The sequence below is a fragment of the Diuraphis noxia genome, unplaced genomic scaffold, assembly GCF_037042655.1.
Source record: "Diuraphis noxia isolate RWA-SAM2 unplaced genomic scaffold, SU_Dnox_SAM2 contig0004, whole genome shotgun sequence".
In the NCBI taxonomy this organism is placed as follows: domain Eukaryota; kingdom Metazoa; phylum Arthropoda; class Insecta; order Hemiptera; family Aphididae; genus Diuraphis; species Diuraphis noxia.
Window position 1 is genome coordinate 25,139,384 of NW_028301714.1, and position 12,098 is coordinate 25,151,481.

At 28.2% G+C, this 12,098-nt stretch overlaps 1 protein-coding gene across 1 annotated transcript; it reads left to right on the forward strand.

Moving 5' to 3' along the window:
• The first annotated feature begins 174 nt into the window (after positions 1–174).
• Positions 175–5,216, forward strand: LOC107173992 (putative ATP-dependent RNA helicase DDX10). The gene is made up of 12 exons (XM_015524779.2): positions 175–471; positions 897–1,088; positions 1,156–1,306; positions 1,945–2,188; positions 2,269–2,470; positions 2,543–2,705; positions 3,263–3,446; positions 3,507–3,683; positions 3,755–3,972; positions 4,059–4,276; positions 4,331–4,698; positions 4,771–5,216. The coding sequence occupies exons 1-12, from the start codon at positions 373–375 to the stop codon at positions 4,910–4,912; spliced, it is 2,358 nt and encodes a 785-aa protein (XP_015380265.1). The 5' UTR covers positions 175–372; the 3' UTR covers positions 4,913–5,216.
• Positions 5,217–12,098: the final 6,882 nt, after the last annotated feature.

Consider the following 12,098-nt stretch of genomic DNA (forward strand, 5'->3'; position numbering starts at 1 on the left):
GAGAAGTCGTCAGCCTTGGTTGTCGGGTGGGGGCCGTGGAGGTGGAGGTAAAAAAAAAGGATTAGAATTTCGTACGACATAGACTTCTCGATGGAGCAGCAATCTAGCTTATTATCTACATGGATCTGTGATGATAATATTGATAACCATGATGTAGATAACGTTTCTATATCACAGGCATCTTAATTAGTAGTAGTTCTATACTACACGTGTATTTAAATGGATTGAAATGTACGTAGTACATGCCTAACGCTTACATTGAAGTCTTTTTAAATGTTCTGCTTTTACGTTTACAACTGTTGATACGTCTTTATTGTTGACTGTTTATTATACTAACTATTAACAGTCTCGTCGACACCCGATTTATTCAATATGGTGTACAAGAAACGAAAAATAAAAGTTTTTAGATCGAAAAAAAAGAAAGAGTCTATTGATGTCGTGATTGGAAAACTTAAAGAATCATACGAACGGGTAACGTTTTTAATATTTTATTACGACGTGTGTACGTTTTTCTGCACATCTAGTTTCATTATTTTAAATTTAAATGTACAACGCATTGACATTTTTTCATCCACAAAGGTTTTTACTTCATAGAAATTGATGTGTTTGTGTACAGAAGACATTTTTCAATTATTTTTATTCTTGCGAAAAAAAATATGAAATTTATATAGGTATCTACAAAATGCCTAAACTGTCATGTTTGGGTATCGATGATTGTTCATTATTATTTAAAAATATTTGTACTAGGTAGGAGATTAAGGGGATTGCGTAATTATTGTAGATTTTGTGATTTTTATAGAGCTACAAGACTACAACTACTCTGTATTAATTTTATGTCTATTATTATAATTTTGTAGAATATAATATAAAATTTGACTCAATTATTTTCTTTCAAGATTGATCCAAATGCAATTGAGAAATTCGAACATTTTCCCTTATCGGCACCAACATTAAAAGGACTGAAAGAAAACAAATACTTCCTACCTACTGAAATACAACGTGAAAGCATTGGTTATAGCCTACGTGGTGAGGATATACTTGGAGCAGCTAAGACTGGAAGTGGTAAAACACTAGCTTTTTTAATACCGGTAAATAATAAACTATTAGAAACTTTAAGATTTAACATGCTTATTTCATAATTAATAAATTTATCAGGTATTGGAAATATTATATTGCAACAAATGGAATCGAACTGAAGGTTTAGCAGCACTAATCATAACCCCTACCAGAGAATTAGCATATCAAATATTTGAAACATTGCGTAAAATTGGTGTTCATCACGATTTCTCTGCTGGTTTAATTATTGGTAAGTGTAATATTTTACATATTAATGGGTTAGAAGCAAAACAGAGTCAACAGTTATTGTGTATCTATCTTGAGTGAATATTCAATTTCAATAGTAAAAAAATAGGTCAAAAAATAATAAAATAGTACCTACATTGAAATCAGAAATAAACATTTTCTAGCTATTCTTGCTAAAAATATTGTATTATTTTAATAATTTATTGAAGGTAACAATATATTCAACTAATCAGATTAAACATTGTTTATACTAGTTAACAACATAACATCTTATTATTTGAGTTTATAATAGGTATGTGTTATAATTTAATTATAAATTTATAAATATTAAAAGTTAAATTAAAAAAAAAACATTTTACAATGCCAAAAATTGAGGGTACATAAAATAATTGTTGTGTAAATGATATAAAAAAATACCTTAAATTATGTAATCAATCAAACCAACAAAATGCAAATAATAGCAATGTTGTTTTATTTGACTGAATTGAAAAATTGTTTATATTGTGTTAACAGTTTTTTGCTTCTATATCAATTTTTATTTTTTACAACTCTTGTATTTAATATTTTGAACAACATTTTACTATGCTATTTATTAATATGTAATTATAGGCATCTCTATAATAAATTTTGAATGTGTTTTAGGTGGCAAAGATTTGAAATTTGAGCGCAAACGTTTAGACCAATGTAACATAATGATTTGTACACCAGGTCGCTTATTGCAACATATGGACGAAAATCCACTTTTTGACTGCTCTAATATGTTGGTTTTAGTGTTGGATGAAGCTGACCGATGTCTTGATATGGGTTTTCAGCAAACTATGAACAGTATTATAGAGAATTTACCTCCTGAAAGGCAAACACTTCTGTTTTCAGCCACTCAAACCAAGTAGGCAACCTGAACTTAAATACATATTCTATGAATTATAATATATTTATTGTAAATTAATTTCTTATATTATATTTCAGGTCTGTGAAAGATTTGGTAAGACTCAGTTTGAGTAACCCTCATTTAATTTCCGTTCATGAAGACTCTGAGCATAGTACTCCATCAGGTTTGGTACAAAGTTATATGGTATGCGAGTTGCATGATAAAATGAGTCTATTATGGTCTTTCATAAAAAATCATTTGCACCATAAAGTGCTCGTGTTTATGTCAAGTTGTAAACAGGTAAGATTAGTGAAATCAAGCCAATAATATATGGAATATGTGTTAATTATGGAGACAAACTTGTTGTTCTAGGTTAAATATTTTTATGAAATACTATGTAAACTACGACCTGGTACTAGTTTATTAGCATTGTATGGCACTATGCATCAAACAAAACGTATGGCTGTATATGAGTCTTTTAGCAGAAAACAACGATCAGTTCTCTTTGCTACAGATATTGCTGCTCGAGGACTTGGTAATTAAATTACTTTATTTAAATTTAAAAGCTTATCAAGTACGAAAAATAAATTATCATTTAATTTTTGAAACTAATTAAAAAAACACTATTTATTAAAAATAAAACTATTGTTTATTGATTAACTTGTTAAATAAAATATTTAAAATGATGAATTTGTGTAACTAATTAATATTTTAGTAATTAATAAAAATTTTTTTTCATCAACTATATTATTATTGATGATATTATATTTATTTTTGATTTTTAACATATTTTAAAATCATTTGTTATATATTTATTATTTTCATATTATTTAAATCAATTATTGATATTGTGATCCATTTTCTGAAACTATATGCAGTATGCTCCTAACTTGTTATTTTATGAGGGTAACCCAAATCACAGACACATAACTCTTAAAGCATATTATTTATCATGGATTTAATAGATACTATTGAATACATATTATGTTTGTATGTAATAACAATTAAAAATGAAATAACAGAAGTCAGATATTAAATTAATTATTTAGACATAATTTAGGTAATATATAATTCATTTTTATTTTTATTTAGATTTTCCTGCTGTTAATTGGGTTGTTCAGTTGGACTGCCCAGAAAATGCAAATGAGTATATTCATCGTGCTGGTAGAACAGCTAGATTTCAAAAGTCTGGAGAATCATTGCTTGTGCTGTTGCCTTCTGAATTAGGCATTTTAAAACAGTTGGAAAATAAAAAAATTCCAATCTCAGAAATAAAGTAATAATATACTATATATATATATAATGTATTTTAGTATTAACAAATATTTACTTATAGAGTTAATCCTAATAAATTGACTTCAATCCAACGGACATTGGAAGCAACCTTAGCAAAAGATCATGTTTTAAAAGAATCAGCTCAGCGTGCTTTTGTTTCTTATATAAAATCCGTATTCTTAATGAAAGACAAAAGTGTATTTGATGTTTCAGCTTTAGATACAGATTCATTTGCTAGGTAAATATCAAATTCACATACTTTTGAATGAAGTGCCTGAAAGTTAAATTTAATTTTCATGTCTTTAAAAGTTCCTTAGGTTTAGCTATTCCACCTCGTGTAAGATTTTTACAAAAATGGAAAAAAGCTAAAGAAGCTAAGAAAAAGGAAAAGGATTCAATTGCTCAAACTGTAGTTGAAAACCTTAATGAGAAATTGAATAAATCATCTGATTCTGAAATTTCAGATGACGAACCAGAACCTAAAGTGTATCAATCATCTGTTAAAGATTCATATAATTTTCATGATGGTAATTATTAATTTTTAGATTTCAATTTAAACATATTGACTTATTGTTTAGATATTAGCTTTTAATTTAATTTTTTATTTTATAAGATGATAATAGTGATGATGAAAATGATGATTTATTAACTGTAAAACGAAAAGATCATAATATCTTAGAAACTGACGATTTTGAAGATGAAGTAGAATTATCAAATAATACATTGGATAAAAAGAAAAAAAAACCTTTAACTAAAGCAGCAGTAGCAAAAAAAATGATTAAAAAACAAATCAAACCAAATCATAAAACTGTATTTGACGAAACTGGAGAAGTAAGGTATTTATTAATTTACAATGAACATAATAATTAATAAAAAAAATTTTAGGCTGTACTGGACAAGGCTAAAACAAAAGTTTCACAAATGGCTCGAGAATATGAGAATAATAGCGATAAAGGTGGTATTGATATAGAACAAGCCAAACAAATGTTGCGTGAAGAGGATGTTTATGATAAACAGTTGTTTCGAGAGAAGGTTAAAGCAAAACATAGAGAAGAAAAGAGGAAAGCTAAAGAAGAGGCTAAGAGAGCTGAAATGGAGGATGCAAGTTCTAGTGATGAAGCATCTGTTGATTTATCTTGGCTACCTGATCCAGACAAGGTTTATGGTAAACGAGAAAGTGGTGATTCTGAAGATGATTTCGATCTTGGTTCTGGTTCAGAATCTGAAGTTGATGATTCATCAAGTATTCATCGGTAAGATTTTGATTAATATTTGTTCAATGTCATTTGTGTAACTTTTTAATTTTTGTTTTTATATTATCATAGACCACCCAAACGTAAATTATTGACCAATAAAACCAATATTAAAAAACGAAGGAAAATTGAAGAAGATTCAGATGAACCAGTGGACACAGGCTTGAGTCTAATGGAAGATGAAGAATTAGTGCTTAAAATGTTGGATGTGTAAGGTGTAACTTTTTGTTATGTTATAAAATTCTATTTTTATTACTGATATTGATATTTATTCATTGATTTGTCTTATATAAAGGTAATCAAATTATGAATTTGTTTGATTTTGTAATTTAGTATGATTTTTATTTTTTTTTAAGCCTGCATCGTTTTTCATTTATATGTATTAATCAAGATATTATATACAATTATTTATGAAAGGTATTATCCTCGAAAACATAGCGGAACAATTATGAAAATTATTTTATGCCATGTGGCATGTTGTGTCCATTTGAATAATAAAGTGCTCGCTAGTTTTGAAATATGAGTATTTAATCTATGATCACATTAGATATAAAAATGCATATCGCACGAAAATTTCAACTAACAGCGCTTCGTTTGAAATCGATTTTCGGTAGCGGAAACTCATATGCTTCATTTCGATGGAGCGTATTGCATAGCAATTTATAATGCAGTTCACTTCTGACACAGAATTAAGTATTTTTCAATAAATTTACGGCTATGGTAAATCCTATAACGTAGATGCTTAAGTCCTATACAGGACACAGGTCCGTAATTAATTTTAGCTTAACGATTTAAATGTATCGAAAATATATCATACCTATTGTTGGTTATTATTTTATCATGCTATATTTCGAGAAAATAATTAGGTACTACATTAGTGTCACGAAAAAATTAAAAATTTGATTTGTGATAAGCTGATAGGTATACAGATACCTAATGATAGCCTAATTGAACCTTACGCTGTAAAATATAAAAAAATTATTTGGTAATGATTAACTAAATTCCATACAGTTTGAGAGATATAAAAGGAAGGATTTTTACGGGATACGAAGCGCACAATTTCAGATAATTAATAATGCATTACTATATTTAGCTAACATATTATGTGATTTTATTCGTTTTATCGAGAAAAGTCTGGGTCTGATAATTCAAGTATTTAATTAAATTATATTTGGCCTATTACTTTTTAGTTTAGCCTATATTCTACCCATAGATCTACTAAATCTCTGTAGGTATCAATATTAATTTTGTCGCAATCGATCCTTTAATTGGAATGGTATATAATTCTGTAATTGTATTTTTTTAGCACGGTCATCCTCTTACCCCGCAACTTTATTGGACTAAATTTATGCCATAAACCTGCTCCACAATGTGTTTTTACGTTTAAAAAAAAAATCAAGAAGATCTGATAAGTGCTTCCCCAGAGTTAACCCCGTACAAAGATTTTGATTTCACATCTATAAATTAGATTAGCTGATCCCCATGCACTTCGTTGCCCGTTAAAAATACCAACTCCATATAATTCGAAAATTGTGTTTAATTCATCGCTTAATACCCTGCTGTAGTCATGTTCAAAACTTCCTGTGACAATAAATTTCCTGTGGATTTACAAATTTACAAAAACTCGATATTTTAGTAGAATATTGCTGGAATTACTTCTACTCATTATTTTGTATGCGTAAAAATCGTTGCAGAAACATTTTTTGCCTAGAGAATCTCCCTTGTAGTTTGATTGAATTGTGGAATGTTGATACATTATCCATCTTCTGATCTTCTCCACGGCAAAACATCAATGGTTATTGGAGAGCATCATAGTATACTCGACGAGTTTCATTGATGCGCTGGAGAAAACTGTATTTTGCCCGAAGTATAATGTGTCTTTTAGTAAATTCTTGGCTAACAATTAGTATTGCCACTTCATCTGACTGTGGATCAATATGGATCATTGAAACGGCCTCTGTGCTTGTTTGATAGTTTACGATAGGCTTTAATGATCACTTTGAAGTCATTAGAGTTCGGTGGTAAAGTTTCAATAACATATTTAAAATATTGTACGTATGGATTGATGCTGTGTAGAAGTTCTCGCAAATTATATAAAATTTCCTCATAGCATGAGAACATACGGATAGTCGTCTCTTTAATTATCCATTCCCCATGAAATGAATTTGTAAAAACTTTGGTTCTTCATTCATGCTTGGTAATAGTGAACCAATTGCATATTATTACTGACCTTGAATTTTAAATGTAGGCATGAAATTTCCATGTCTTATTTCAATGACACCATTTTATTGTAACCTAATTAATGAGACACTAGTTAAAAAAAGGTGCCCTCTCTACGACTACAACACTACACTTCGGTTTTACTTATCTGGCTATCTAAATTGATAAATAGGAAATTTGGGGAAAGTAAGTTATCCAGATTTTGCTATAGTAAATTTTATTGTTACCGAGTTAACTTACGTAAATTATCTTAATTCCATGCCTCTGTATGAACTATCTACAAATATATAACAAGACTGCCCCTTCGCATTATGAAATTAGACAATGCGACTACAATTGCAACCAATGATCGGAATTATCACTAAACACTAATTTTTTAACATTTGTTGTGTTTTATTGACTATATTTCTATATATTATGTTTATGGGTATCGTAGACATCCTTAAGTATTATGTGTTGTGATTTATAATGTATACAAAGGTCTTGTCTCATGAATTTGCGATAAACCTAAGTTATAGGTGAGATTATAATATAATAGTACCTACCAATATATGTGTACCAGATATTTGATAGATGCCATAAGACACCTGTTATAGTTTTGAATTTTGACAAGTCATTTCTCAATTATCTATATTATGATGAATTGATGATGACATTAATTTGCACTTTTGAGTTCCGAGTACTTTTCAAACTTAAATTTAAAGACAGAACAATATAACGTTTAAGTTGATCTTTAATTATTAATTAATTATGACTACGGGTCATCTTAGTGCTTATCGATATCTACTCAATAGTCTTATTTTTACAAGATATTTACAATCTATCCTTGACTAGAATAATAGTCAATAACCAAATGTAAGAAAGTAATTATACTGGAAACTTTTGAGAGAATAAGCCATTATAGTGACACTGCCTACCCATTTTTAAACGATCTACACGGTTTATTATGTTTTTCAAATAGGTCACGACACCATATTTGTTTTAGTCGTCTTGGGGGATTACTCGGAATGATGATTAGAATGCAAAGGTTATTACTAAGAAATATTTTGTAGAAACATTTTATTTCATCCAGTATACTGTACTACTGTTGTTATTTTTTGGTCATTATGGAGTTGGTATAAGATTAGAAATAAAGGGAGGGGTGTTTGTTATTTTTCTTAGGTACGGAAATGTTTTGAAAAGTAAAAAATTAATTCTTTGTATGCTTGATTTTTTTGTGCTCTTAAACTCAATACCTAGTTGAAATTGTGTTATTAACCTATTAACACCTACTAAATAGATAGGTATATGTAATGTGTATAGACTGTATATAATATAAACATGGCCGTGAGTTGGCGTTATCATTGGCGTCCATCGTATTTGGTGTCCTTATTCAACCTGACTATTGATGAAATTTAAGATTGAATTATACATACATTACCAAAGGCGAGTAAGTCAGTAAAAAAATTAAATCAAGTTAAGATAAATGAAGAGGATACATGATCAATAAGTTAAAAGTTAACAAATTATAAATTTAAATAAATCGATAAGTAATAAGTTAATTTGGAAAAAAATATGAACTTAACTCAGTTTAAAAAAAAGCCAATCTACTTTTTTTAATTGGTTTTTAAATCACATAAAGAATGATTGTATCTATCGATCTATCTAGTCTAATAACATATATCAATATGCAAAATTATTTTACCAAGAAAAAGAATATACATTTTTGTGTTATTATAATAGTGTATTGGATTATATTTATTTGATATTAATATTTCTCATTTATACCTAATAAATTAAAAATTTGGAAATGCTTATTTTTACGCAATCATTTTTAAGATTGCGATGTGTAAAATATAATAATAGTTATATATGTAAAAGTTACAAGTTACAATTCACAAATAATATGTCTGGGTGACATTAAAATAGGTACCTATCTAAAATTTTCATTTTTTGTAAAACTTAACGTATAGTACCTAGTACTACCTACTATGTAAAATAAATAATAATGATATATAAATGTTTCCAATTATTTTTTTCTTTGATACGCTACAGCGTAAGATTATCATAACGACAACTTACGTTAGAAGAATATTGTATATAGAAATAATGTATTTATTTTTTTTGGAGGTAGGTAAGTACGTAGGTACCTATTATACTATTATGTAATTCTTTGTTCTCGCATATTGTTTCGCTCCGGAACAATCACGGCCGTGAAGGTACGGATATACATAATATAATATCGCTATATTATAATGTCTACCGCTTGTTTTGTTCACTGTAGTTAATATCTGTGTTGACTTTATATAAAAGTTTCATTCTTGCCTGAGCGCGAGAAAAATCAAAAAGTAACATTATAATTTTATCAATGTCTTCGCACTGGGATTATTATACACATCATACCGTAATACATAGGCGCAACTAGAGGGCAAACACTGGGGGTTCTAAAATTATGTAGATGAAACAGACCCGTGGGGGCTATGCCCCCACACCCCAAGTACCATATTTCAATTTTATAATAACTATAACCAATCTTAAATGCATTATAAAAACATAAGCACACTAATATTTACCTCATAAATACATTAGGTATATTACCTATATTATTATTTAGGTGATTCAAATAATTACCTAGTAGAAACAGATAAATAATATTTTTAATAACTGATGTCAAAATAATTATACAATTTACATTTTTAGCAGTCACTTACATGAGGCACAGTCATCTCTAAGGTTAAGTAATAATACTATGTTAGTGTGTTTAATTAATAATAAACAATATTATACATAATATATAATATACTATTTTATACTAATATTATTTTTCTTTTATTAGTGGAATTGGAATATATTTCAAATATTTCTGAAGAAGTAATTTTATAACAACATCTCATTCAATATTTAAACAACCTTATGTAAAACAAAAAAACTTTTTCATATGATTTTTCCATTTTTGGTGTTTTTGATCTGGGGGTGCTGAAGCACCTCCAAGCACCCCCCTAGTTGCGTCTATGCCGTAATACCATAGTAATAAGAATAGTACCTGCTAATAGTATCACGATAGCGATATAATTATTTTAGAACTAGAAGGAATAATTAAAAATATTGTATATCCAAATGTATTTCAATAAATATCATTCAATTGAATACTTGAATTGTTCGACTTTTAGTGATAAAACCAATAAAAATTCACAATGATAAATTAAATTGAAAATCGTTGTAAGATATTTTAATCTTTGTCTGTTTATATGTATAAAAATATACTTCTAGCACAATCATAGGCAAAGAATTGAATACATAATATGAGAAATATAAGAGGTAGGATTTTTAACGGGCTACGAATTGCATGGGTTCAGCTATAATAATGTATGTTATTTAAAATATTATAATACTGGCTATTCAGCAGTAATTTATTCCCCAATAATATAACGTTTTTGTTTTACATCACTCATTTTTAGAGTAATAAGTATACGTGTTTACAATCCTCCTTACAAACATAATACAACATATACCCAGTGGCGACGAGTTAAATATAAAAGATAGGTAGGTAAATTCTATCCAAAGCTTATAATCACTGACTATAACTACCCAGTTCATCATTCAAAAACCGAAAAAAATATTTAAAATACCAAATCACTAAGCCTATGCGTACTCGGTGTCACTGGATATATCTATAAGTTATAGGTTGAATATAGGTAATTTATGTTTAACATAATCAATCTTTTGTTGGTAAATCATCGTTAATTGTTTATGGATGATTTATTCCATGGGATTTTGATTATGTATGGTACTTATTAGTTGTTAACAATTTACATACCAATTATCAATCTTAAAGTTAAGTAAATTATTTTTTACGATATTTCGATTTTACTGTAATATATAAACCTAATGTGTGCATTTTTAAATTATAATATTTTATCCATCATTATCATTTTATTATAATATAATCTATACTCACAATTTGTTTAATGTGTGGCATTCTCTGAAATGCGCACTTAAGTGAATTATATTGTAGTATCGTTAACGGTTAATAATTTAAATATGTAGGGTTGTAGATCTGTAGGGCAGTTATGTAAAATATGAACTGTTATAGTATTATGGTAAATTGATATGCGATAAATGTGCTTAAAATGGCGATTTGATGATAACTATTTAAACCTATGATAGTTTAAGTAGGTACCTACCTAATATAATAATAAAACCAGTTGGCTTATTTAGGAATTTTTCTTGGAAGGTAGTATATTATGTGCCTATTTATTCTTATTGAAAGTTTGCTGACTCTTCTACTTAAAACTTAAAAGGGGTTATTTATTTGCTCCACCCACTTCCACAGTTGACCTTAATTGTGATAACTGAATAAAATTATGCTTATACCTAACATAAAATCCATTGCCAATATAAGTTTTATATAATGCAACCATGTATCCTTTTAATGATTGTATGTCCATGCAAGCTTACAGAGTGAGAGGTTAGCCTATTTCTTCTCGCTAGACTTAACTCAAATATTAACAAATGGTAAATTTAAGTAAATGTAAGATTTATTCTATTCATGTGAAAAATACTATAAGTACACCTGTCGTGAGACCACAGAACTGTCATATACTGATATATTGTGGTAACCCACATATAATATGTTTAAAAAATATAATCTACCATTGTATATTTATTCATTTATTTCTTTCATTGAACACGCTAAGATCAATGGCAATACTAGCAGGTAACTCTTTCTCTGGCTTGTTTTTCTCGCCAACCCCCATTCAATTTATTTTTCTGAACTGTGAATTTATTTAACTCTATAATATAAAAATCTAAATGAAAAATAGAGTAAATATTTTAAGTAAAACTCATTACTATAATACTTCATCAAATACGATATTTTGAATTGATTTATTTTTGTTTTTTCACTCAATCCTGATTCCCATATAACTTTTATTCCATAAAAATGCAGCGTATAGGTGACCATGTGTAAATAATATATATATCTGTAGTCTGTACTTACGTAACAAATAATCCAACTTTCTCAAAGATTTGTACTTTTTACTTATTAATTGCCATGATGATTGCAAGTCTCGCTGGAAATTGTAATCTTTTCAAGAATTTCCACTTGTATCAAGTATAATGCACTTATACGCAGGGTATGAACAAAATCACCCTTCTTATAGTATCTTGTCATAGTATTTAATCAAGTAGCTATAGTATAG